Source organism: Trichosurus vulpecula, chromosome 3, assembly GCF_011100635.1.
Source record: "Trichosurus vulpecula isolate mTriVul1 chromosome 3, mTriVul1.pri, whole genome shotgun sequence".
Classification (NCBI taxonomy): domain Eukaryota; kingdom Metazoa; phylum Chordata; class Mammalia; order Diprotodontia; family Phalangeridae; genus Trichosurus; species Trichosurus vulpecula.
In genome coordinates, this window is record NC_050575.1 from 95,566,154 (window position 1) to 95,593,900 (window position 27,747).

Genomic DNA, 27,747 nt, shown 5'->3' on the forward strand with positions numbered 1-27,747 from the left:
CCACCCCCTCCACCTTGGGGCCCATTAAACAGGGGCAGGAGAGATAATGAACAAACCAAGAAAACATGAAATCAATACCAGCGAAAAAGTGCCCCTGCCATTGAGGGAAATAAACAAGCTGGTAATTATTTGGACAGCAGGTAATTAAAATGGGGTGAGGGCTAATTACTGCCTCGTCAGGGGCTGGGCCATGAGAGAAGCTTCAGAGCTGCAGCCATAGTTGAGGGGCTGCTGGTTGCGAGTAAGCCAATCCCCTGCCCAGATGGGAGAGCACATATCGGGATGGGACAGAGATGAGTCTCTCGCTACCCGATGCCTCGTAGCTGACCACCAGGGCTGTCCAGTGCTGATACCTGGCAGTCATCTCCCATGGATACTTCACTTAAAGGGCTCTCTCCTGGTGCCAGTGTGGACAGAAGGTTATCAAAGAAAATAGGTATAGATTCCCCTTGCAGGTGTGATAAAGAGGGCTTATCTTCTCCATATGCGGACATACACATATGCATACGCATCCCAGCCCTCCCCTCTCCCTATAGGGATCCATCTGCCCCCTAATTCAGAAGCAGCAACTCGTAGGGAGTAATGATGAGAAGAGGCGTTAATGACACCCAGGGACGGGGACTCTGGGCTGGCAATTTAATTACAGCCACTTAGCAGAACACAGGGTCCCCTTGAACCTCCAGACAGTTTGTTTCGGGAGCTCTGGAAATGAAGGGAGGGGTGCATCAGCAAGGGGGAAGGGCCAATGGAAAGCCTTGAGGTCGGGAGGCTTAGCCACCAACCCTGGCCTTTCTGTCACCTTTGAGGTTGACTAAGCCCCTAAGCCCTTTCTGTCCATTATCTCCTATGACCCTCACAACCACCCTTTCAAGGTCGGTGGTTTAAGCATTATGGCTCCTAGTTTACAGAGGAGGAAACTGAGGCTCAGAAAAAGACTTTGGCAGAGTCCCAGTGGTAATCATTCACATTTTTGTACGCTTTAAGATTCATGAAACACCTCACTCACTACAAGGGCGAGGGGAAGGGAGCGCAGACATTACCATCTTCGTTTAACAGGTGAGGAAACTGAGTCTCAGGAAACAAAGCCTCAGGTTAAGTGATTTCACCAAGGTCTCACAACCTGAAAGTATCAGAACTGGCACTGAGAATTGGATCTTCTGACCGGTGCCTGTTTCATTACACCATTCTGCCTACCCACATCAGCCTGGGCCTGCTTTACCTATTAGGCCTCAGCTTCCCCATCTACAAAATGGACATCCTGATTCCTACCTGCCTTTCCTATCAGGCTGTCATGAGTCCAAGAATAGTAGTGATAGCTCAAATGCTTTAAGATTTATAGAGCATTTCCTCAGATGAGTATTCATTAAACACTTTCTTTGTGGCAGATGATGTGCTAAGCACCATGGGTAGAAAGAAAGGAAAAAAAAACCCTAAGTAGTTCTTGTCCTCCAGGAGCTTAGTACTAATGAGGAAATTACAGGTAAATAAATAGAGGCAATATACATACAGAGTAGAAAGTGACCTTACAGGGGAGTAAGCCCAAGTGAGTAGAGGTTGGGGAAGGCCTCCTGCAGGTACCATTTGAGCTGAGGGTTGAAAGAAGCCAGTGATGTCAAGAGGCATAGATAAGAAAAAAGAGCATTCCAGGCTGAGAGGCGAGAGATGGAGAGAGTTACATAGGAAGAACAGCAAAAAAAAGACTGGTATCATGGAGCTGTAGGTTGTGTGGAAGGGAGTAAATCAGGGGAAGACTAGAAAGATAGGAAGGGTCCAGGTTGCAAAGACCCTTAATTGCTCAACAGAAGAGTTTTTCCCACTTAATAGTATTTTATTTTTTCCAATTACATGTAAAGATAGTTTTCAACATTCCTTTCTATAAGATTTTGAGTTCCAAATTTTTTTCTCCATTCCTCCTCCCTCTCCCCAAGACATCATACAATCTGATATAGGCTCTACATGTATGGTCATGCTAAATATATTTCCACATTAGTCACGTTGTGAAAGAAGAAACAGAACAAAAGGGGAAAACCACAAGAAAGAAAAAAAAGAGAAAATAGTATGCTTTGCTCTGCATTCAGACTCCATAAGTTCTTTTTTTGGATGTGGATAACATTTTCAGAGGAGTTTTTACTTTATATTGGAAGTAGTGGGGAGCCATTGGAGTTTATTGAGTAAAGAGGAGAGTTGGGGTGGGGAAGGACAAGATGCGGTCAGAACGATGCTCTGTAGGGAATGGATGGGTGTGGGCAGAGTCTTGAGGCCAGAAAACCAATTTGGAGTCTGTTGCAATAAACCAGGAAAGAGGGAATGAGGCTCGAATTAGGGTGGTGACTGTGTGGGTGGAGAGGAGAGATCAGAAGTGAGAGATGTTATGAAGGTAGAAATGACAAGATTTGACAACTGATTGAATAAGTGAAATGAAGAGTGAGGAGTTGAAGACATTTGGGAAATTGGGAGAATGACGGTACCTTCAACAATAATGGAAAGTTTTGGTTGGTGGGGTGGGGCAGACTAATGAATTCTGTTTTAAATGGGTTGAGTTTGGGGTGCCTATGGGAAATCAGTTCAACATGACCAATAGGTAGTTGGAGGTGGTGGGAGACTAGGGATGAGCGTGGTGTGTGTGTGTGTGTGTGTGTGTGTGTGTGTGTATGTGTCTGATAATTACATAGCTAATAATAGCTAGAATTTGTATAGTACTTTCAAATTTTTATCAGATTTATTTTTAACATTCATTTTTTTAAAATATTGAGTTTCAAATTCCCTCCCTCACCCAGTGAGAAGGCAAGAAGTAGGTAGGATTGCTTCAAGATTAACAAAGAAACATATAATCTTCACAACAACCTGTGAGAAAGTTTCTGTAAATATTCTCATTTTACAGGTAGGGAACCAGAGGTTAAGTGGTTTGTCCCAAGTCATACAGCTAGTAAGTGTCAAAGGTAGGATTTGAACTCGGGTCTTCTTGAGCCTCAGGGCATACCCACAGAAGATGTGACAAAGGATGAAACTCTAGCAGATGACACTGAGGAGTGGTCAGGCAGGTAGGAGAACCAAGAAAGAGGAGTGTCACGAAAACCCAGAGAGGCGACAATATCCAGTAGAAGAAGGTGATTAACAGCGTCACGTGCTGCAGAGAGGTTAAGAAGGATGAGGATTGAGGAAAAAGTCATTAGATTTGACAAGAGATCATTGATAACTTTGGGAGGGCAGTTTCAGTTGAATGATGAGATCGGGAATCAGACTACGGAAGAGAATGGGAAGGGAGGAAGCGGGGGCACCCAGTATAGATTGCTTTTTCAAGTCTTTTATGACTTTTTTATGACTATTTAAAAGATAAGAAAACTGAGCCTTAGTGAGGTAAGAGTGACTTGCACGAATATCCCCAGTTAGTAAATGGCAGATCCAGAATTTGGACCCAAGCCTTTAAATCCAAATCCAGGGCTCTCACCACTGAGCTCTCTATGTGTCTGACTACAGAGAGGAAAAGTGCCCGTGGTCTGTGACCAGGAGACACATCCAGCCCTGTTCTCTACCTCCTCAGGTGTAAGGAAAAGAGCTTCTCTCCCTTTAGAATGGCCCAGGTTAGATGGTGGGGGAGCAGTTCTCCCCACATGCACATCCCATTCTCCATCAACCCTACTCCTGGGCAACATCACAATATCAGGCGTGGTTCCTGAAGGCGGTAGCATCTGAGCAGGGTCTTAAAGAACAGGGAGGACTTTGGAGGGCGGAGCAGGGAGGTCCAAGGATTCAGCTAACTCATAGACTCAACCTTCTAATTACTCGATGAGAAGTCACCTCTCCAGGGTGTGGAATTGACTTGTCTTAACATCACTAGACTGAGATAAGAACCCAGGGCTTCCTATATGCACTTCCCACCCCCACCCCCCATCTTTCTATTCATCCAGCCCTAATCTCTCTCCTGAACACCGAATGGGCCATCCGCTGCCTACTGGATGTCTCTTCCAGCATATCCTGCAAAGCAGCTCTGACCCAAAACAGCAACAAAAAGTAGAACTCGCAGCTAGTGACTCAGTGGATAGAGATGTTGGACTTGAAGCCAGGAAGACTTGAATGTCTTGATATCTTAAGAGAGATTCTTAATCTCTTCCCACCTCAGTTTCCATAGCTGTAAAACAGATGCCGTAATAGCCCCCGCCTCACAGAGCTGTTGTGAGGATCAGGTGAGATAATCTATGTAAAGTGCTTTGTAAGCCTTAAAGTGCCAAATATTACTCTCCCCTAAACCTGTCAGCCTTCCAGTTTCCCTTCTTCCTCCAGTTCAGGATGCTACCATCCCACCCAGTCATCTCGGAGCTCCCTTATCAATAGCCAGTCAGTTGCCAAGTCTAGTCGACTCTTCTTCCCACTTTTGAGTCCATCTCCTTTCCATTCACTGGGTCACCACCTAGTTCAGGCCCTCATCACATCTTACCTGTGCAAGCCTCTTAATCAGTCTCCCTGCTTCCATTCTCCTCCCTCTCCACTCTATGCACCGTGCTACTGCCAGAATAGTCTTCCATGGCTCTTCCCTCCCCATCACCAATAGGGTAGAATATAGGCTTCATAGGCTGGCATTTTAGGCCCTTCACAGTTTGGCTCCCACCTACCTTTTCAGCCATATTTCACTCCCTTTCCGTACACTTAGTGTTCAGTCATAACTAGTAATAATCTAGCACGTTTTCTCCCATCTCCATCCATTGAAACAAGCCATACCTCATTCCTGGAGTTCCTTCCTTTCTTGTCTCTCTGGCTCAGAATCCTCCTCAAGCCCTCACGGCCCAGCACAGGAACCATCTCCTCCAGGAAACCTTCCTTCATCTTCTCCATCGACACCAGTTACTAAATGCCCTTACCTCCAACATTTTTCTTGTACTAAACTTATTTGTATATATAATATGCTTCCCCCTGCCATTAGAATGTAAACTCCGAGAAGGCAGGGATTGTCTGTGTGTCCCCATCACCTCAAATGGTGCCTTCAACGTAATAATTGCTTAATTACTCTTTGTCAAATTAGAGTTAATTGATTTAAACCTGGGAAAGCCCTAAGAGATCACCTTGCACAGTCGCCCTCCCTATTTTACAGGGGAGGCAGACTGAAGCCCAGAGTGCTTTGCTCCAAATCACACAGTGACACCTTCATCTTTCTCCCTCCTTTTTCTTCACTCCTCTTTCTTTACAAATCAGGAAATAGTTCCAGCAGTGGGAAGTGATTTGTCTGATGTTGCATGCTCCCTGCCCAGGGTGCACTCCAACACAGCAGGCCGCTGTGCTTCCCTGTTGGTCACAGACCCTCTTTGAGCCCTCCCGTCCTGGGCCTTGTAGTAGAATCAGGAGAAAAAGGCCCACCCCCTATATTCCCAGCTGGGACAGGAGATTCTCCCAAAAGAATCGTCTGACAAAGAGAACCGGGAAGAGGGCTCCTGGAAAGGAGGGATCCCTGCACCAAACCGTGGAAGCCATAGTTCCTAAGTGCGTTCTCAGCTCTAGAAAGGTGTAGGCTAGGAGGGCATTTTCTCCCTCGGGGGCTGGAGGTAGAGTGGGGACATTCATCATGGACAGAGCACCCTGTTCTCGAACCCTCACCCTGAGCCAGTAGAACAGGGAGAGCCCCTCTGCAGATGTGCACACTAGAGTGGGTAGAATAGAAGGTTCTTGAGGGCAGGGTTACTTTCATTTTTGTCTGTGTGTCCCCAGCACCTAGCTCAGGCCCCGGCTTGTGGATGGCTTGGCTGTAACTTTGTGCGTTTACCCGTATGGGGATGTCTGTGTCTGGGGGTAGCGTGCGTGACCATGACCATTTGTGTCTGTGTGTGACAGTAATCCCTGGCTCCCTTAGAGGCTCAGCTCAAGTATCACCTCCTAGAGGAGGCCTTTATGACCTCCGGAGTCCCTGGGGCCCTCCTGCTCTTCCTCCTGTTAGTTTGTGATGACTTTGGTTGTATTGACTTACTTCTGTGTGTATCGCTTTACCTTAATATGATATAAGCTCCTTGAGGGCAGGGCCAGTTTCAGTATTGTCTTCATATCGCCGGCGTATATAATGCATATTGAATGAATGATGCGTGTGTGTGAGCTCATATCTTATTTGTGCCTGTGATAACAACACGTCCACATGCGTGTCTGTTCCTGCCTAGGTGGGACAGTATCACCACATGTGTTTGTCTTTGATTGCATACATGGCAACATGCCTCTGTGTGACTTAATAGGGCACTGCATGTCTGTTTCTATGTCTGTGTGCGACAGTTTATAGCTCAGTGTGTGTATGTGGCTATGTGTGTTCTTGTGTATGTGTGACAATGACTATGTGAGGATCATGTGGAAGTATGATGATCTGTGAATGAATGTGGCTGTGTCGGTGTCTGTGGGTGTGACCCAGTGTTCACGTGTGATATAAGGTGGGGTGTGTATGTGTGTGTTTCTCGGTTTTTGTGAGCCTGGGCATTTCAGGGACTCATATTCCCTGCAGGGATCAATGATATTTGCTGAGCAAGGTCACACACATAGCTTGGGTGTTAGCCACAGAGACAAGGTTTCCATGTGAGTGGTGAGGAATACGTGGGTGGGGGGGGGCAGGAGGCATGCGTGTGTATACACCAAACTCACAGTGTGGACAGATTAGTTTATCATCTTGGCTCCAGTGCTGACTTGCTGCTGTTACCTTGTACAAGCTCCCACCCCCAGGCCTCAGTTTCTCCCTCTGTAAAATCAGAGTGTCTCAACATCAGAAGAGACCTCAGAGGGCCCAAACCTGAACAAGGAGCCTTTTTACAGTATCCCTGACAAGTGGTCATCCAGACTCTCCTGGAAGGCCCCATTCCCAAGGCAGCTCAGCCGTCCACTTTCTGAACACCTCTAATCATTAGGAAGTTTTATTACCGAGGAACATCATCAACTCATGTCTTTAAAGTGATTTATTCTCTCTAAAACTCTCACTTGTCCATTATATCACAACTCAGTTTTCTCCTCTGTAAAATGGGGACAATTAGCCTTACCCTGTGACCTCCACCCTTCCCCTTTGGAGCTCAAATGAGATGGTGAATGTGAAAGTGCTTTAAGACTTCATGCCTGGGAGGTCTGTTTCTTCCAGCTATAAATCCTGTGTGCCTCTGATCTCTTGTTTTGGGGGAGTGCCTGGGAGGTGACAGGTTCAGTTTTTGTGGCTTGTACTTGCCCCCTCCCTGGCTCCTCCTCCCAAGCCCTAGGACCTCTGCCGGACAGCTCCCGAGGTTCCAGCCCTCTGGAAGAGCTAGGCTGTGTAGGGAGTGCAGGTATGGGTCCCCAGCAACTGTGACAGGGGGCCTGTTGTTCAGCCAGTGGGATATGAAATGTCTCTATGTCCAGGACAGGGCTTTTAATTAAATTAATTGCCAGCTACGTTGTAAAAATGCTGATGGGACTATAAACGAAGCGTCCTGGAGGCCGTTTATTATCCCCTGTCAGAGGCTGCGGCAGCACCTGAGGCCGGTGGGCTAGGACGTGACCAGGGTACAGAGGATGGGGGTCTGCAGAGCTGTCAGGGAGAAAGTATGAAGTGTGAGGTTGGGCCAGACACTGGCCACCGAGGGGGGCCCCTGTTCCTAGCACGAGGATGTTGAGGTCTTCAAGAATTCCCCTCAGGCTGCCCTGCGTTTTTCCTCCAGACCCAAATCTGTCCTGTATGTTTGGGTGTATAATTTGCATGTGTCTGAGCATGTGTGTAAGTATGTGGACTGGTCCCTTGGAGTCTCAGCTGCTGCCTCTTCTTCCTCCTCCTCCTCCTGGTTCAGCTATTCTTCCCTCCCAATTACAGCTAACACTCCTTGAGCCTCATGGTATCAGCCTTTGGCTACAGAACCCTCCCAGTCTTCCTGAATGCTCCCCCCTTTGTCTCCTGCTGCCAGGGTGCTCCAGGGGAAACCACGTGGAGTCAGCCTTCTCTATCTCCTTCATTCTGGTGCAGGGCATCACGTCCTGCGGATCTGGAGCTTGGCACTGACCCAGGGGGGTATCCAACTGGGGTCCCTCAGCCTCCCAGAGTTGGACTTGGAGCTGGGTCCTTGTGGGCTCCCAGGAGCCATTGGGAACTGTACACGCACTGAGTCCTCCCCGCTCCCAGCCAGGCTCCCCATCCAGTCTGAAGAGCAGGGAAACAGGGTGTTTAGCAAACCAAGACGCCAGAACAGGAAGGAGGCCCTTCTCCCCTGCTCACTGTGGGTTGTGAGGAACCATAATTACTCCGGATTCCATTCCACTTAATTGCAGCTTATTAAATTCTAACCAGCCAATTATCAGCAACAATTACAGCTTAATCCACGGACACAATAGCTATTTTATCGTTTGCTAATCAAATGCTTATTTAGGGCTTCGCTTTATTAACTGTTTCTCTGGCCTCTGGGGGGCTAGGGTCCTTCCTTCCCCCACTGCCCGGACCTCCGCCCAGTGTCTGCCCCTCTCCCTTGCCCTGAGTCTGGTGATCTCTCCCTGCTGGAGGAAAGGTGGCAGGCACCTGTCCTAGTAAGGAAGGACTGTGGGACAGGGCACCCCACCTCTCTTTGTTGCCAGGTCCACAGATCTGGGCATGTACCACTTCACCTGTCTGTGTGTCAGGCTCCTCTGTATAGGTTGGGGTTTCCATCTCTGACCCAGAGGGTGCCAGGTACCCACGGCCTTTTGAACTTTAATTATTACCCATGTGCTTGTGTGTTCATCTGTATACATGTCTATACATGGATATGTTGGTGCCCATATGGGGGCTGGTTATGAATGTATACGAGTGTCACTCTGAGTAAATCGGATTGTAGATAACCATATATGTATTATCTGCATGTATGCATTAGTCATGACTGTGAGGGCGTGGGTCGGTACTATTGTGTGTGAGTGTGTTGAGAAAGTTGGAAAGCATGTGTCAGTTCAGGTAGGTGTGGGTATGGATGGGAGCCTCTGTGTGTGTGTGTGTGTGCACGCGCACGCGCATCACCATCATCCGGTGGCTTGTCAGGGTAAGCACAGAGACAGTCACACTCCAGGAGAGAGAATGACTTTCCCCTGCTCTTGGAGATGTTGCTGGGTCCTGTGACACTGTCACAGGCAAGTAACCATGGAAACCAAGCGGTTGAGGAAGGGGGTGGACACAACTCTAGGAGCCTAAGCAAATGGGCTGCAGGCTGGAGGGCACCAGGGAAAGAGGGATCCAGGAGAAAGCAGGCCCAGAGCCAGGCCTTCTCTCCTCCATGACAGAGGGCTCCTCTCGGACACCCCCACAGTCAGGAAGAAACCAGAGAGCTTTAGGTGCAAAAGGGACCTCCTTTCCCTCCATCCCTCATCCACGCAGTCGGGAACGTGATTCTTTCTCAGTTCACTAGAAAGATTGTATGGATTGCAGGATCATTGAATCCCTGAGGTAGAAGAGGCCAGAGAGATCACTGAACCTGACCTCTTCATTTTACAGATGACGAAACAGCCACGGAGGAGCTAAGTGACCTGCCCATATAACAGCCAATAAGCATCTGAAAGCAAGATGTGAACCCAGATCTTCTTGACTCCAAGTCCAGTGTCCTCTCCCCTATGGCCTGTGTTTTGGAGTTGGTTTTTTTTTTTAGCATCACCAACTCTTCCCAGTGCTTCCCCCTTCCCCATATAATGATGTAAGCACATTGACGATGCCTGAAAATGTATGCCACACTCCTTGCCAGTAGTCCACCACCTCTCTGTCAAGAAGGGAGACATACTTTGCTAGGGGTCCTATAGTCATGATAGGCGGCTCTTCTCATCAGAGTCCTGAAATAATATTTAACATTTTTTCCCTTGACACCACTGTGACCATTGTGTAAATCAGGATTTCTTAATCTGGGGTCCATGAACTTATTTTGTTCTGGGTTTTTTTTTTTCAACATTTTGATAACTATATTTCAATGTAATAGGTTTCCTTTGTAATCCTATGTATTTTTGTATTTAAACCCTATTTAAAAACATTACTCTGAGAAGGGGGTGCTTAGGTTTCAGACTGCAAAGCGGGTCCAAGATACAGCAAAAGGTTAAGAATCCCCAGCATGAACTGTTCTCCTGGTTGCTTTCTTTGCTGTGGATCAGCCATTATTGTTTTGAGTTCTGGATTGGAGTCAGGAAAACCCATTTCACCTGCTTCAGACACTTAGCAACTGTGAAACCCTGAGATGGTCACTTCACCTCTCAGCCTCAGTTTGTGCAGCAGCAAAATGGGGATGGTAATGGTACCTATCCCCCAAGGCTGTTTTGAGGACCACATGAGATAATACATGTAAACAGCTTCGCAAATCTTATCCCCTCTATACATTCTAGTTCGCTTTCTGTCTCTCTTTTCAGCCATTCCTTATCAGTGGTCACCCACTTTCTGGCTACAGAAAGTACTGCTATAAATATTTTTGCATTGATGAAGTCTTTCCTTTTGCCTCTGACCTCCTTGGGGTGGATGACTAGCAGTGTTATGACTGCGTCAAAGGTCATCTATACAGTTTAAGGACTTGTTTAGAATAGTTACAGATTGTTCCGCAGAGTGTTTTCCTAAAACATATGAAGATCCCCAAGGCTGACGGGGTAGTTACGTGACTGACTCGAGCTTGACTTGATTTGGGATGTAAGTCTGGCTTTCAGAAACTGCAGCTTCCTCCCTGGGCCTCCCCTGAATCACTTGATCCCTCCTTCCTTGGCCCAGCTTCATCCCCAATGCCACAAGTCCAACTCAGTGGCCCAGCCTCCCCCAGGATTCCCCTGCTCACTTTGGTGGTCCTCTGCTAGGACCTGCCTTATATGTCCCAGCCATCCTGGCCTCCCCTGCTTGACTTGGTTAGGTAGGAACCCTCTCCTGTGCAGTTTCCAGCAAACATTTATTAAGTATATACTGCATGCACAGAACTTTACTCACTACTGAGGGACATATAGATAAGCAAGAAACAATCTCTGCCTTCGTGGAGATCACAGCCTAGAGGGAGGCTGACCTCCTCCTGCATCTAAATCCTACCCATCCTTCAAAGACCAGTTCATGCTCTGCCTCCTCCAGGAAGCCTTCTCTGAACACTCCAGCTGTCATCCACCTCCTTTGAGCCCTTGTGTCCCTTGTGCCTCACTTAATGAATCCCTTATAACTCAAGTTACTTTATGAGGAAGCCGGTCATGGTTTTGAAAGATTCCTAGGGGCATCCAGGTGGTGCAGTGGATAGAGCACCAGCCCTGGAGTCGGGAGGACTTGAGTTCAAATCCAGATTCAGATACTAACTGTGTGACTCTGGGCAAGTCACTTAACCCCAGTTGCCTCCAATCAGTCGATAAGTAAATGAGTGAATGAATGACAGAAACGGAAGATGATTCCTAAACTGCACGATGAGAATGCTGGTATGCTAAGTTCTGTGTTTGAGTTCTGCCTCCAAAACATACTGGCCAGGTGACTTTGGGCAAGTCCATCTATCTCTCAGCGCCCCCAGGCAACTCTCTATGATGACATGCTTTATAACACTTGTAGATGTGCATTCGTAGAGAATGTTTGCTGGCTGATAGTTCTTTATGCTGATGAAATCACAGGGCCAGAACAATAACAGAAATCACATGGTGCTATTTCAGGGTGCCTCACACGGTCCCCTGCGGTTGGGAGTGGGGAGTCACACTGAGTCATCCACCCTCATTCCCCAGTTCTCCGCAGTAGCCCTAATAACTAGCTCCTTTGTGCACAGTTGAGGCAGGAGAAAGAGCGTGAAGCCGAGGGCTCACACCCCAGGCTTTTGTTTCCACATAACTAAAACTGCAGCCGTTCACCTGTCCATGGAAGAGTAGGTGAGGCCCTGCTGCCTACAGGTCCGCTGGTTTCATGGACCTGTGTCCAGTGCGCAGGTGAGGAGCTCGAGGAGAAGAGTCCCCGCCCCTCCTCCCTTGTGGGTAGATTTGACTTGCTCTAGGCAGGGAGCTTACCCTTTGACTCTCTTCCCTCTCTACATTTTATCCCATTCACAGAGATCTCATCCACTTGTGTGACTCCAAAGTTTACCTTTCAGAGAACTCCCAAGTCTATATCACATGTCCAGCCTTGACCTCTCTCTGATCTCTAGGCCTATGTTTGGGAGGTCTCATTGGTGATGGATTTGGAGTCAAGGGACTTGAGTTCACATTCTGGCTTTGCCATTTACTGCCTTGTGACCTTGGCCAAGTCATTTAACCCCCTGGTCCTCTGTTTTCTCACCTTTAAAATGGGGTTGCATTCAGTACCTTCTAAATCTATCATCCTATCGCCTGGTTTTGAATCCTGACCTAACCCTAATTGCCGTATGACCGTAGGCAGCTTTTTTGTCTTCTCTGGGCACTAGTTTTCTCTGTAAAATAAGGAGATTGGCCTAGGCCAGGGGTTCTTACCCTTTTTTAAGTGTCATGGACCTCATTGGCAATCTGGAGAAGCCTGGACCCCTCCTCAGCAGAGGGGGGGAATGCTTCTCCAATGATGAAGTCCCTCCTTTCAAAGCCCAATTCATGTGCCACCTCCTCCATGAAGCCTTCCCTGTGCTTCTGGCTTCCCCACCCCTTCGCTTCCTGCTCAGATCTCTCATTGCCTGGTCCTCTCCTTCACTCTCCCCTGGCTCTCCCTTGTATCAGTGATTTGTGCATGTGTCTTCCACCCCATTTGAATGCCTTGGAGATTTGACATTCACAGCAGTGTCTATGTCCCTAGCACCTTGAGTAGGGTCTTGTATACAATAGTGGCTTTATATTTATTGAAATGAATTGCATTTTAGACCTAATAAGAGAAACATTTAAGTGTAGCATGAATCCGTGTGTACGGATTGGTTAACAATGCTGTTTCCAATTCCCCAAGTGTCAGTAGCACTTTCACATCCTTTTCTTAATTAAACATTTATTAAGCACCTACTTCTAAGATTCCACCTCCTACAGGAAGACTTCCCTGATCTCCCACATTTCTTCCTCAAATTATTTGGCGTTTTCTTGTCGGTCCTGATAGAATATAAGTTCCCCGAGGGCAGAGAGGGCTTTTGTTTTTGTCTTTGTACTTCTTTGCATACTTGTTTTATTTTTCAGTTGTAAATGACTTCATGACCTTCTTTGGGGTTTTCTTGGGAAAGATATTGGAGTGCTTTATCATCTTCTTCTCCAGATCATTTTACAGATAAGGAAACTGAGGCAGACAGGGTCAAGTGACTTGCTCAGGGTCCCATAGCTAGTAAATGTCTGAGGCCAGATTTGAACTCAGAAAGATGAGTCTTGGGAGGCCTGGTCCAGCGCTCTGTGCACTGTGGCGCCACCTAGCTTCTCCTTTATGCACAGACGCTACTTTTAAAAAGCTTATTGATTTGAATGGAATACTATATTCAGAGAGAGGGCTGTTCTGTGTATTAGAGGTTGGGTAAGAAGCAATCCTGTCCCTCTTGGAGCTCACAACCAAGTAGGAGGATGAGACCCAAACACAGTAATGCCTGACAAGTGCATATGAAATAGTGTGTCAAATTGAAGCAAAGACTGCCCCAAATCTGGGCCGAAGTAGATGACATTTTGCCTTATCTGGCCCAGAACCAGGCTCCTTGTCATTCCCCATTTCCAGACCATGGTACCTGGTCTGACCCTCTTCCTCATCTCCCACCTTCTGGAACTTGTTTCCAAACCATCCTGACTACTCTTCAGCAGTATCCTTTATCCTCCTCCCTCCAGAGCCTGGACGTTATCCCTAGGATCCTGGCTCTGATGGTAGGCCTCTGTGTTACTTCCCAGACATTTCTAAACCACATCCCCACAAGGGATTTCTTATGTACCTCATCCCCCACTTTCTAGCCACCCCCCTTGTTCTGTCCCTCTCCATTAGCATAGAAGCTCCCTCCAGAGCAGGGATTCTTACTTGTTTGCATTTGTACCCCCAGCACTTAACATAATACCTGGCACATGGTAAGTACTTAATAAATGAGTACTTAATAACATTTATTAAATAAGTGCTTAATGTTTTTTTCATTCAAATCTCTAATAACAAGAGAAATTCTGTTATAAGAATTGGTTTTCTAGAGAGGGGAAAGAAGAGATACTGGCAGAAATTCTGATGATGTAAAAAAAAAGACATCAATAAAATGTTATTTTTTGAAAAAAAAAGAAAGAAAAATTCAAATCCAAACAACTCAGAGGTTTCACTTCACACCCAGAAAATTGGCAAAGATGACCAAAAAATCGGAGTAGTCGGTGTTGTAGAAAGACAGAGACTCTGTTGGTGGAGCTGTGAATTGGTCCAACCATTCTGGGAAAAAGTTTGGAATTCTCCTGAGTGACTAAAATGTCCACATCCTTTGATCCAGACAGCCCACTGCTAGGCACATACACCCCGGAGATCTGAGGGGAGAAGGTTCCCTGGAAGAAGCAACATCTGAGCTGGGCTTTTAACAGATGGTTATGAATTCACCAGGCAGAGGGGAGGAGGAAGGAAGGACATGCCATGTAGAGGGGGACAGAAGGAGAAAAGGCAAGAAATCCCAGGGCATGTTCAGAGCTCAAAGAACTGTCCATTCCAATTGGAGTACAGAATGCATGGGAATAATATGAACTAGAGATGGAAAGGTGGGGGCATCAGACTACGAAGGGCCTTGAATGCCAAACGGAAAAGTCTGGATTTTTCTCGGTTGAGTACAAGGAATCACTAAATATTTCTGAGCTGACTATATCTGTGTGTGAACAAGATTATTCAGATATTGATCCTCAGACCAGACCGGGGAGGGAAGGGAAAGGGGGATATTGGCCCCATTTTACAGATTAGAGCAGTGAGCCTAAAGGGGGCACTCATGCCTGTCGCCAGGGGCAGTTGCCCTGACCCTGGCCATAGGACTTCTCTGGGTGCCCTTGGCAGTGTGGGCTGCCCAGGAGGGAGAGTACAGACGTCCCCTGGGTCTCCCAGCTAGAGCAGTTGGAGGAGGAGGCGGGTGAGAGCATGGCGTGGCTTGGCGTGATGCAGCCCCCAGAGAAGTGAGCTGTGCCCCTCATTGGTCACGGAACATTTATTTTTCATTAGCAGTTAAATGCAGACATGAGGGATTGTGGCGGGTTCAGCGGGCGCCTGACGCTAGCAGTGCTTGGTGCGTAATGGATGGGCCGACAGGGATGCCGGGGAGGAAGGCTTAGGAAGCCCTTGTACGTACCCCACCCCCCTCTCCGTGGTGCCTGGTGGACAGCGCTGGAGCAGCTGGGCTCAGAGCAGGCACAGGGAGCCCCTTAGAGCCTTTTCTCCTCCCTCCCGGAATGTGTTTGACTAGCTTGGGGTATTAGAACTTCTGGCTAGAAGCCTCCCCGCTCCCAAGCAAGGAGATGTGAGCAGAAAGTCTGGGTCTCAGTTTGTGCCTAGGAAATAGGTTCCTGAGGATCCTGGGGTATACAAAGCATTGGCGCTACAGGGTAGAAAGTCAAGGAGTCCCTGAGAGGGAGACTCAGGAATCAGGGAAAGGGGCTGAGCCAAGCTGAGCTGGCCCCTAAAGCATCCACCCGCCAAAGCAGAGCTGCCTGGTTGGGGAAAACAGGGGAAAGAAGAAATGAAAGCTGAGCATTTTCCTCTACTCCCATCCCTTGGCCACTGAAGAGAGAGCCAAGAAGTGAGAGAGAAACCCGTGGATGGGTCCGAGGCAGAAATATGCTCCAGATTCTAGGTCGAAAGGTTTTTTCCCCCAGGCCATCAGGACCTTTCCAAAGTCCCTCTGCTTCTCTGCTGCTTTAGAATCACAGGCTTCCAGGGTTGGAGAGACCTATAGAAATCATGAAATCCCACTCACTCATTTTACAGACAAGAAGACTGAGACCAAGAGAGGTGTGGGGATGTGCCCAGAGTCAGGCAGGGCTAGAATTCAGGCCTCCTAAGTCCCAGTCCCCAGGGCTCACCAGTACCTGATGCTTCCTTCAAATCTTTTTGCTTTCTCTTTTTTCCTCCCCTCCCCACTCCCCAAGACCCCAGTCTTTCTAAATCCAGAAGCAGTGGACTAGATAGGGATATGGTCAGGACCAAGGAGAAGTGAGCAGAATTGGGGGCACAAATGATACTGAAATTCAGCACAAAATTGGGCGGGGGTTGAAAGGTGGAGGGTGGGTTGGACAGGTCAGCAGGCAGGTGAGGACTGGAGGTTGGGTTGGAATTGGAGGATGGGAAGACATTAGATTGGAATTAGAAGGCAGGTGGAAGGTTAGTTGGGGTTGGATTTGGAGGGTAGTTTCAGAACTAGAATTGGGTGAGATGGGGTGGGAGAGTAGATTGAGTGGATCGATCAGAGCTGAAATTGGGTCAAGATTAGAGGACAGGCTTGAGTCAGGGTTAAAAATGCCTCTGTTTAGATTTGTCCTGGTGTCAAGCCTGGTTAAGAGGCAGAGTTGCTGCCTTTTCCCCAGTCTCTGGCTGTCCGTATGCTCAGGAATTTGCATGAATGATCCCAACTGCCAAAGGGAGGTCAAATGAAGGGGAGAGAGACCCAGAGAAGAGAGAGAGACAAGAGGAAAGAGATGAGGGAGAAGTTGTTTGGCATGAAGAGAAGAAAAGTATTCAAAGGGCCGTCATACAGACAAGAAATTAGATCTACCCTGCTTGGCCCCAGAGGTTACAGCTTCCCTCTCAACAAGTAGAAGCCGGATAACTCCCTGTCAGGAATGACATTAGAAAGGGCTCACCTTCAGCTACAGATTGAGCAAGATGCCTTAGGAGGTCCCACCCAATTCTCATTTTAGCCTAGCCCTGCCCTGCCATGTACAGCTATCCCAGCGTCCACTAAGTATTTTGGAACAGGGACTCCTGGGAGGGACATGTGTAAAGGTTTCTGGGATTGCTCATGGAGAGTTCTGGGAGAGATACCCAGCAGCTGAACCCTGCTTTCCTCTTCCTCCTCCTCCTCCTCCCTCAAACTCAGTGAAAAGAGGAGAGAGACCAGAAAGGAAAGAAGGGGGTGGTATCACTGGAAAGGAAAAGTGATGATGTCACAGATGTCAGCCAGGAGTGACCTTGTGGAGGTCATTGTGGAGGAGAGTGAGTCTCTGGGTCATTGGCAGTATCTAAGAGAGAGCTGGGTGCCTGCCTTTCAGGGAGTCTGTAAAGGGGACGGGAGGAGGAAGAGAGGTCATGCAAAATACCCTTTAAGGTCCCTTTCAGCCATACTACGATGTAGGGAGAAATGACTAGTCTTAAAAGTCAGTGAGCCTAGGTTTGAGCCCCAGCCCAGAGACTTCCTGGTGGTGTCATGCTAGGCTCCAAGTCTCAGAGTCAACAGTACTTGTACCTCTTGTGAGCAAAGTACTTTGTAAGCCTTAAATGTTACCCAAAAGGGGAGCTGGGATGGCCTGAGCCCCTCCTTTCCAGCCCACTCTTAGTCCTGAATTTTAAGTCGCTCTGACCCTGGCTTAAAGCTGACTATAAACCCCATAGAGTAACCACCACCAGTACCCCTCCTTCCCCAGTGCTTTCCAGAGACAAGGTTATTCTCAACTCTACAGCACTTTGGCAAATTCTTTTTCCTCACAGCAGCTCTAAGAGGTAGATAGTGAATTTTACAGATAAGGGCACTGAGGCTTCAAGAGTTCCCAGGATCAGAGATTTTGAACCAGAAGGGATTTTAGAGGCCATTCAGTCCAACCCCATCATTTTACAGATGAAGGAACCGAAGCTCGTAGAGCTTCACACACCCAAGCTCACATAAGAAGTAATTGGCAGAGGCCAGGTTGGAACCCAGGTCCTCTGACTCCAAGGGACAGGTAGGTGGTACAGTGCATTGAGTTTAGCCCTAGAGTCAGGAGGACCTGAATTCAGATCTGGCCTCAGACACTTACTAGCTGTGTGACCCTGGACAAGTCACTTAACCCTGTTTGTCTCAGTTTCCTTATCTGTAAATGAGCTAGAGAAGGAAATGGCAAACCACACCAGTATCTCTGCCAGGAAAACCCCAAATGAAGTTGCAGAGAGTCGGACACAATTAATCAACTAAACAACCACCACCTCAGATTCTAGATTCAGCGCGCTTCCCATTACACCTCACTGCCTCCCAGTTACAATGCATACTCACCAGTATTTGAAGGCATTTTCAGCTTGAGTTTTTAGGGAAAGCAAAAGGGCCAGCCTAGAGCCCTGAGTGAGGGTCAGGGCCCAACTTTCTCTTGTGTTCTCCTTCTGCCCTTTTGTCCTTCAGGCTTACCAGGTGGAGCCTGGTGCTAGGACAGAGGTAAGGAGGGGTTCCCCTGCCCCCACTGATAGCAGTCCCTCTGCCCTGATCTGGCTTGCACTGGAGAAGATGGTTGTGGGCCACACATTTTAGAGGGGCCACTCACAAGCCAGAGTGCATTGAGAGAAGGGTAACCGGGCCTGGGACGCATGAGGATCATTTGAAAGAATAAGAAATCTGTTGCCCGGACAAGAGAAGACGTAGGGAGGACATGATAAATGCCTCAAGCGGAAGAGGGATTCAATTTGTTCTGCTTGGCCTCAGAGGACAGAGCTGGGGGCAGCAGTGTGTATGGGGGGGCAGGAAGCCGATTTCAGCTCAATATAAGAAACAATTCCATAACAGAACTAGGAATTCTTTCCAGATCAGAACTGGCAGAAAGTAGAGTGGTCTGCCCTGGTAGGTGATGGGTTGGGGACCAGCAGCCGCTATCACCAAGGATTCCAGCAGAAGCTGGGTGGCCATTTCTTTGGGATGTTATACAGATGAGACCAAATGACCACAAAGGCTCCATGCAACTTAAGGCTGTGATTTACCTTTTGTGTGGGAGGGGCCAGTGAAGATGTATAGATATTAAAGGGAGGCAGGGTGAGGGTGGGGGGTTCCATGTTTGGGCCCACCAGCAAGCCAAGGGTTAAGCAAGAGAACAGCCTTTGTGATCTTGACTGCACCACTCTTAGTACTCGCTCTTGTGACTTTTCTCCTTGATATGGTCACTCGTAGTAAAGTTTTATTTTTAACCTGGTCTCCCATCTCAGTCACTTGCTTGTTCTGTAACCTAGGGCAAGTCATTTTCCTCCAGACTTTAGTTTCCCCATTTGGTCTCTGACAGCTCTAAATCTTATAACCATAACTCTGACCAGGGTGGGGTCTGTCTGAGGGGCAGACCCTAGGACAGGTCTCTGGGGTCTCCTCCAAAGGCCCAAGATGCTGTGTTGTGTCTCTGCTCTCATCCCTTCCCTTTGCCATCCCAGGTGCCCAGCAGAGTGCCACTGTGGCCAACCCAGTGCCTGGCGCCAACCCTGACCTGTTACCCCATTTCCTGGTGGAGCCTGAGGACGTCTACATTGTCAAGAACAAACCAGTGACACTCACGTGCAAGGCCAGCCCTGCCACCCAGATCTACTTCAAGTGCAATGGGGAATGGGTTCACCAGGGGGACCACATAACAGAGCACAGCACCGAGAAGGGCAGTGGTGAGGCTGGGCCAAGGATGGGGGGAGGGGGCAGAAATGGGGGGAGGGGAAAGGGGCAGGGGTAAGGGGAGAGGAAGGGGGCAGGGATGGGTGGAGAACAAGGATGGGAAGGGCTGAGGAAATAGGGACACTGGGCTCTGGTGGTGTTCAGAGCAGAATGGGCTTCTGGGGTCAAGGCAGCTTTTTCTAAAGACTGAACTGGTAACCAGTAGGTAGAAATTACTCAGAGTCAGATTTGGGCTCAATATAAAAGCAATCACAGAAACATCCAATGTCCCAGCTGGAAGAGGCTTGAGAGCCTATCTAGTCTGACTCTATTTACTGGTACGGAAATCGAGGCCCACAGCAGGGACTTGGCTTGTCCCAGACAACCCAGGACATTAGCCGTTAGAGCCAAGAATTGAATCGAGGTCCCCTTGACTACTGGTCTATGCTTCCTTCTTTCTACCCTTCTGACCTGGACCATCTCAGGTCATCTGGTTCATTCCCCTCATTTTACAGTTTAAGAAACTGAGGCCTGGAGATAATAAGGGCCTTGCCCACTGCCACCCCTTTAGGAAACTGTAGAGACAGGATTTAGCTCCAGGCCATCCAGCTCTCAGGCCAGGTCCTATGCACGGCTTCCTGCTGTGGTACTGGGAGGGCCAGGACCCTCCAAGCCCATGGGCCCTTCCTGAAGGGGCCCCTCCTTGTAGAGCCCTCTGCTTCTGAGAAAACTCAGACAAGGACTTGCCCCCACCCCAGGGAGCTCACATAATCTCCTTAGGGGGTAAGACAACCACATGAATAACTGCCATACACCATAATCTCCAACAAGTATGTTAGAGAGAAGCACACAAAATGCTCTGGTTGTGGGCAGATTTGAGTGTGAAGACAAGCCAAAGTCAGGAGGCTGGCTACCACTCCCATCTGTCCATCAGTCACTGAGCATTTATTAAATACCAACTATGTGCCAGACAACAGATAGAGCACGAGGCCTGGAGTTGGACAGACCTGAGTTCAAATCCAGCCTCAGACACTTAATAGCTGTGTGACCTTGGACAAGTCACTTAACCCTGTTTGCCTCAGTTTCCTGTAACATGAGCTGAAGAAGGAAATGGCAAACCCAGCCCCAGGCCTCCCAGGGGCTGGTAGCCTGCTATATCTTCCCATAGTGAGCCAACTGGCCCAGGGAATGGGGAACTGGAGTGAAGAGCTGAGGAACTTGAATGGACAAGGAACGTAGGATTGTAGATCCAGAACTGGAAGGAGCCTCTCAGATGGCCCAACTGCACAGGGAGCTGGGCACACAGTGGGACCAGAAACCATTGAGAACAATGGTACAGAAACGGCATTGGCTCTGTGGTCAGAAGTCCTGGTTTCAAATCCTGCCTCTGACACTTAATAGTTGGTGACCTTGGGTCAAACCCTTATCCTCCTTGGGTCTCAGTTTCCTCATCTGTAAATTGAGAGGGTTGGCCTAGATGACCTGAGTTCTATTCCAAGTTTAAATCCAGGCTATTATGAGTTCCAGACGGAGCCTCTCATAGACCTCAGGAAGCTGGGGAAGAGTGGGGTTAGTACAATAGTCCCCTCCCTCATTAAGGACCTTATGCATCATTTACCTGCTCCCATCAGTAACACTGACAGAAAGGATGACCTTCAAGGGGAAAGATGGGCCCAGTCACCACAGACCCCAACCCTCCTCTCTGCCCCACCCCCATTCCTGGCCCAGCCTTTTCTGTTAGAGAATGTTCTTTTGGAACAGCCCCTAATTCTTCTGGTCCTCATCAGGAACTTTTAGCTAACTCACAGAGTCACTCCCTCTCCCCACCCGCACTTCAAGTCTCCTGTAAAACGAGGGAGCTGGACCAGGTAATCTTCCAGGTCCCTCGTAGCCTTGACATTCCATGTCCTAAGTTCTAAGCTCCCTTCCCGATCAAATAGGTGGTGTCAATGTTGTGTTCTGTAGGCTCGAAACCAGCTCTTGTGTGCAGTGTCCTATGCACTGTCAGCCCCAAAGTGCTGTGACTCTGTCCCCAACAGGAAGCCTGTCCTGCATCGTGTTTTGCACTGTTGGGACCATGGCAAGACCTGGGAATTGTTGGCCCTAAAACCACTCTATTTATTCTAGCCTGGCCTTGGAAACAGCCTGCACACCCACTATATCTCTCTGTCTCTGCGTCTCTGTCTCCCTCTCTACCCCTCTCTCTCCCTCTGTCCCTTTTCCCCTCTTACTCTCCTTCCCCCCCCCCACTTCTGTCTCTCTTTTCTCTATCTTTCCTTTCTTCTCTCCATCTCTTTCCTTTCCTCTGTCTCTCTTCTCTCTGTCTCTCACTTCTCTCTATCTCCTCTCTCTCTGTCTCTGTCTGTCTGTCTGTCTCTCTCTCTCTCTCTCTCTCTCTCTCACCATTTGTTGTAACGGGCCCTTTCATGAGCAGCGGCCATGGTGCCAGGCACTGTGCTGGGTGCTGAACATATAAAGACAAAAAAGGAAGCCTCGGTTTGGACCCAACGACCCCTAAGGGTCCTGGCCCCTCTAGTTCTTAGATCTTGTTCTGTGCTCTCAAAGCTCACCAGAATTTAATTTGAGGGGCGGTGGAGCTGGAGAGACAGAGCAGCCTTTGCTTATTAATAATAATATGTATTTATGTTCTTGTTATATATTTAATTATAATAATATAATCACTCTTGCTGTAGTGCACAACGTTTACATGATGCTTTCCTTGCAGTAGCCCAGTGAGGCAGCCAGCGCTGGGCTCACCCCCATCTTATGGATGGCTAAACTAGAGTCCAGAAAGGGCAAATAGCTTCCTCCAGGAAGGTCACGGGGTAGTGGCAGGCCAGGGATGACATCATCCTGCCTCTCCATAGACCCACACAGTAAAGGGGCCAGGGCCCACTAGAGAGCTTGTTTGGGGAGATGGGAGGGATGTTTGCTTGGGAGCAAGGGCCCTACCACTACCACCAGCAGCAGCCAGCCCTTGGTAAGCATAAGGTGGCAAAGGGCTACTTTTGCTCTCACCCTTCTCCTCCTACCCCAGGACTGGGAGTGGGGGCAGGGTTGGTGCAATGGCTTTACCAGGTCTGAGAAAAAAAAGGAGGGGATAAATGTAATAAACATTAGAGCAGAAACTCTGACTCCATAAAAGACCCATATTTGCTGACCTAAGCATTTAAGCACGGTCTTGAAAAGTGTAATTTATTGTTTGTTAAACAAACTGATTGGTTATTAGAACCAGATTTATGAGAGGGTGAAAATATAGCAGTAAGGTCATCCTAGGGACTTTAGTCAACAAACACAAACCTACTTGTACTGATCTCTACATAGGCCCATGCTCTCAGGCCCCTCTCTCTTCCTCCCTCCCTTTCTTCTTCCTTCCCCTTTGCTCCCCTCTCTCTTTATCCATCTCTCTACTCGCCTCTGTCTCTTTCTCCTTCTTCCTTTCTCCCTCTCTACTCTCCTTTTCCCCTTCCCTCCCCTCTCTCCCTTCCTCTCTGTTTCTGTCTCTCTGTCTCTGTCTTTGTCACACACACACACACACACACACACACACACACACACACACACACACACACACACGGAGGGAGGGAGAGAGAGAACATCTTAATTGCTGCATCCCCAGAAAGGGCCTGGGCCAGCCAAGGTTACATCTGCTCACATACACACACCTGTCCTCTGCAGCTGCCACTGCCCCCACTTGTCTCTGATTTCTGCAATGGGCCTTTGGAATATGGAGGGACAGAACCCAGGCTTTGAAGAGGAAAAGAAAGTGCAGGAAAGGGGAGGGGGCCTGGTGCTGTCAGCAGAGCTAAGCCTAGCCCTGAACAATGATTTTAGGGCAGTCCAGGTCTGATCTGCCCCCAAACCACCCACACTGCTTTCTTTGCCCAGGCTTTTTATTAAGGGCACATACTTGTACTGGGTGAAGAGCCTGTCTGGGGCTGGAGAACTGAGCAAAGATAACCAGGCCACACTGAGACCAGAGCTCAAGAGGAGAAGAGAGGGGAGGAGAGGAGAAGGAAGAAAAGATAGGGTAAGGGAGAAGAGGGGAAGTGAAGAAAGGAAAAAGGGAGGAGAGAGAAAGGAAAATGCAGGAAGAGAAGAAAGGAAGTGAGGAAAGGGAGAGGGAGAAGAGGAGAAGAGAAGAGAGGAGCAGAGCGGGAGAAAACAGAGAGGGGGGTCATTTCCCACTACTTGGGCAGATCACAGTCTGTGCTTCCCTTTTCAAGCTCACCAAGAAGAGAGGTTGAGATTAAGGGGGACCAAGGTTAGGCCGCAGCTAAAGCCAGGGTTAGGGCTGCTGGGTTGAAGCTGAGTAGAGGTTCCACATGGTCACTGCCTGTTTGGTTCAGTTCAAAGCTTAGGGCATGGTCCTGTCTAGTAGGAGGATAAGACATCAGAACAGGTAATAAGCAGTGTTACGTGACTACTGTTTTTAGAAAGGAGCAAAACAGCAAAGTTCTGGGTGGGGAAAGTCTTTATGACAAGACATCAGGGAGGGCTTCCTGGAAGAAGTGGTATTTGAGCTAATCTTTAAATGACATGTAGGAATTACAGCAGTGGGCAAAAGGGGGTGGACAGTTCCAGGCATTGGGAACAGTGTGAGAAAAAGCATTGGAAGCCAAGGAGAACACAGGATAGGTTTGGCTGAAATACAGACTTTATAGAAGAGAAGAATACAAGATAAGACAGGAAAAGTGAGGCAGTGCCAAATGGTGGTGGGCCCCGAATGCCAATTAGGGGGTTGACTTCATCTCATTAAGTAACAGGGAGTCATTGAGGACTTTTGAGCAGAGGAGTGACATAATCAAATCTGAATCTGGGGAAGATTATTCTGTTGGTGGTATGAAGGAAGAATTATAGGGAGTGAAGGTGTGAAAACTTTTTGAGAGGCCGTGGAAATATCAGAAAGGGAGACATAATAAAGATGTTGCATAAACAGAAACAGGAGGTTAGAAAGAAGAGTAAATTAGGCAGTAGAGGTATAAGTGGCCCTGGGAGGGTCCATGCCTTTATTATCAGCCAACACCTTAGCAGAGCTAACTTGGCAAGGCCAGCAGAGAGGTGGCCTTTAGGTCTCTTGACCCATACTAGTGGAATGACCTTGGGCAGCCTTTCAATGCCCCCAGGAAATGCTGCAAGACTGGACATGGGTAGAAAAGAGTTTCTTCCCTATACCAGTGAAAAACAAAAATTTAGCCAGGATTTAGCACAGGATCCGTGTTTCAGCCTAGAAGGGACCTCGAAAGGGTCCAGTCGGGCAGGTGTGATTATCCTCGTGTGACTGATGAGACAGCTGGGGCCCAGAGAAGTCCGCTGACCCAGATGCCTAGAATGCCCGATGTAGAAGGGACCTGAGAACATGGAATATCAGAGCTGAGGGGCCCTAATCCAACCCCCTCATCTTATAATGGAGCATCAGAGAGGTAAAATGACTTACTTGTCCAAAGTCACACAGCTAAGGAGTATCAGAGTAGGAATCCAGGGACTCGCACCCAGGACTCAAACCTGGCCTCCTGACTCCTAGCCTGGGGTTGATTTTACCGTGCCACACTAATTGTAAAAATGAGATCCAAGACCAGGGGTAGAGAGGGGCTAACCGTTTGTTCTTTGGGGAGGGGGCAAGAAACAAAGACAGGTGGCATTGGAAGGTCAGGTTAGCAAATTAAAAGGACGGCCCCCACACACCTCCACCCACCCCGATCTAAACCAGCTGAGCTAAGTTTGGCTCCTTCTGCCAGGCTCAGACCTGACTCCCTGCACTGCAGCCCTAATTGAATTTCTCTGTTAACAATAGAAACACATTCCCATCCCTGCCTTGCTCTCTCTTTCTGATAAGCCAGTGACCCGAGGGAAATTGGGGTCAGGAGGAGGAGAAATTGGAAACAAACAGTTTTTGCTCTCCTGGGCACCATGCTTTTGGTGACCAGACACACAGGTGTTGGGAGGGACAGACAGATGGGAGGAGAAACGGGAGAGGACGGGACTGGAGGGACATTGAAGCAGCCAAAGGAACAGAATAATAGCCATTGAGTGAGATGGAGAGATGGCCAGAGGGGCAGACCCATGGCTGGCAGAGATACTCCCTGCCTGAAGTCTGCATGTCCTTTGAAGTCCAGCTTCCTCCAGGAAGCCTTCCCTGATGTCTTGTCATAAAAACATCCCCACCCAGAACCTCACGTGTCATCCTGATTTTTCCCTGTCTCTCTGGTGGCCAGAGGTACAGATGGATGACTGGGAAGTGAAGTTGGAAAAGCTTGTCCCCCCTGTGGGGAGGGAGATGATTGCTTGGAGATCAGAGATGAAGCCTTGGCATCCGAACCACTGGGCTCACTGCTGCTTGTCACTAGTATCTCTAATCCTTCACACATGCAGTGGAATTAAACCTGTGACTGAGCTGGTGCTGCCTCTGACCTCAGTGGACCTCATGCCTCTAGCCCTCCAGCAGATGAAGAAGTCACACACACACACACACATCCCTTCTACCTTCTGCACATGATGTCTTCTGCACATAATGTTCTGGTTTGGCCCTCCAGGTCCCCACAGTACCTGCCAGACACACTTGACCCTGTCCCCAGCACATGCACATATTTTGGGCCTTGGCATTTAACCTTTCTGAGCCTCAGTTTCTAGATCTGTAAAATAGAACAGGGTGGAGATAGGAATGTTGGACTACATGATCTCCAAAACCCCTTCCAGCTCTGAAAATCTCTCTGGTGTTCTAAGGTCTCTTTGAGCCGTGATGTTCTGTGTTCTTAAGTCTGTTCCAACTTTAACATCACCCCAGCTTCATTACAGCCTAAAATGATGGCCCTCCCCTCCACCACAAACCTCTTGGCCAGATTTGAATTTGTGGGTTCCCCACTCAGGCAGCCCACATTCTGGTGGCTCCCCAGAACTGAGATCCATGTACCTCCCCCCAAGTCAGTGAGATCCCCTAGCAGTCCTCTGGATAACATTAGCCCCATCCCATACCCTTCATGGTCTTTTTCCTCCACATCCAGGGCTGCCAATGATGGAGGTCCGCATCAACATCTCCAGGCAACAGGTGGAAAAAGTCTTTGGTCTGGAGGAGTATTGGTGCCAGTGTGTGGCCTGGAGTTCTTCAGGCACCACCAAGAGCCAGAAGGCCTATGTCCGCATTGCCTGTGAGCACCATGGGGGTGACTGGGAAGTGGGACCATGAACTGTCCTAAACAGAGAAGGAGGATTATGGGACCTTCCTTGAGCCAAGAGGTGGGGTAGGACTGGAGAGTCTTTCCCTGGATGGAAATAGGGCCAGAATAGACTTCTCTGGATGTGGAGGCAGAGTCAAGTGAGTCTTCTAGGGACAGGGGCTCAGGGGCCTCCCCATGCTGGGCCTCAGTCCTGGCCTGAACTTTGAGGGGGTTGGACAGTAGGTCCAGTTCAGACTTCCCTCCCTCCTCCAACCCCAAGATAGAGAATGCCTCTGGGACAGTCAAGGTTTGAGTCCCTTTCCAGCCCTGAGTTTAGCCAAAGAAAAGACCACTGGCTGACTCCACATTTCCAGGCTCTGGAACAAGCCTCTTTCCTTGTTTGTAGAATCTCTCTTGCCTGCTTCCCTCAAAGCCCAGACCCTGTTCCCCCCACTACTCCAGAGGGCTAGCCACCTTGCAGAGTCCACAGGTACCCAATTCTGCTCCAGTGCCCAAGAAAAAGTCCTCCTCAGTGCCTGGCAGGGTCTGTGCCAGGTCCAGGAAGCCCTTAACCCTCTCATTTCTCCTCCTAGATTTGCGCAAGAACTTTGAACAGGAGCCTCTGGCCAAAGAAGTATCCTTGGAGCAGGGCATCGTCCTGCCCTGCCGCCCGCCTGAGGGCATCCCTCCTGCTGAGGTAAGTGGCAGGCCTGGGTCTGTGGGGCAGCATAGGGGCGAGAGGGCCCAGCTCACAGCCCACTTTGGAACCTGTGGAGTTAGCATGTTCAGCCTCTTTCCTATTCCTCTGGACACCCCCCAACCCCAGCCCCACACACCAGCTGGATCCCTCAGAGCACCAGGGTGTTTAGTCAGCTCAGGGTATAACTCTGGGCAAGCAAGGCACTTCTGTTCTCTGGGCCTCCTTTCCTGCACAAATAGAATCTAGTCACTTGATGGTCTCTGAGGCCCCTCCAAGTCCCTCTGAGCCTATAATCCAAATAAGTAAGGCCTTGAACGATAGTGAAAGCGGTCTAGCCCAGCCTTTCTGCCTGTGGGTGGGGGGCACTATAGTCTCAAGCTGTTGGCCCATGTGGTAAGGGGGTCTCTAGGGAAGGTCAGCTCAGGCCCGTTCAGCATGGGCTTACTCCCTCTCGACAGACTGGGGCTATTTTTGATTGGTTGGCTTTTTGTGGGGGTTCAGTATCCCATGTCCCATAGACAGCACCTACGCAGTGCTCACA

At 48.8% G+C, this 27,747-nt stretch overlaps 1 protein-coding gene across 1 annotated transcript in view; it reads left to right on the forward strand.

Annotated features, from left to right (window-relative positions):
- Positions 1–27,747, forward strand: part of UNC5A (unc-5 netrin receptor A) — a 106,183-nt gene that overhangs the window by 52,271 nt on the left and 26,165 nt on the right. Inside the window, exons 2-4 of the mRNA XM_036751713.1 lie at positions 19,145–19,366; positions 26,354–26,497; positions 27,100–27,203. Coding sequence (XP_036607608.1) covers positions 26,362–26,497; positions 27,100–27,203 — 240 coding nt within the window. The 5' untranslated portion in view covers positions 19,145–19,366; positions 26,354–26,361. The remainder of the gene's footprint in view (positions 1–19,144; positions 19,367–26,353; positions 26,498–27,099; positions 27,204–27,747) is intronic.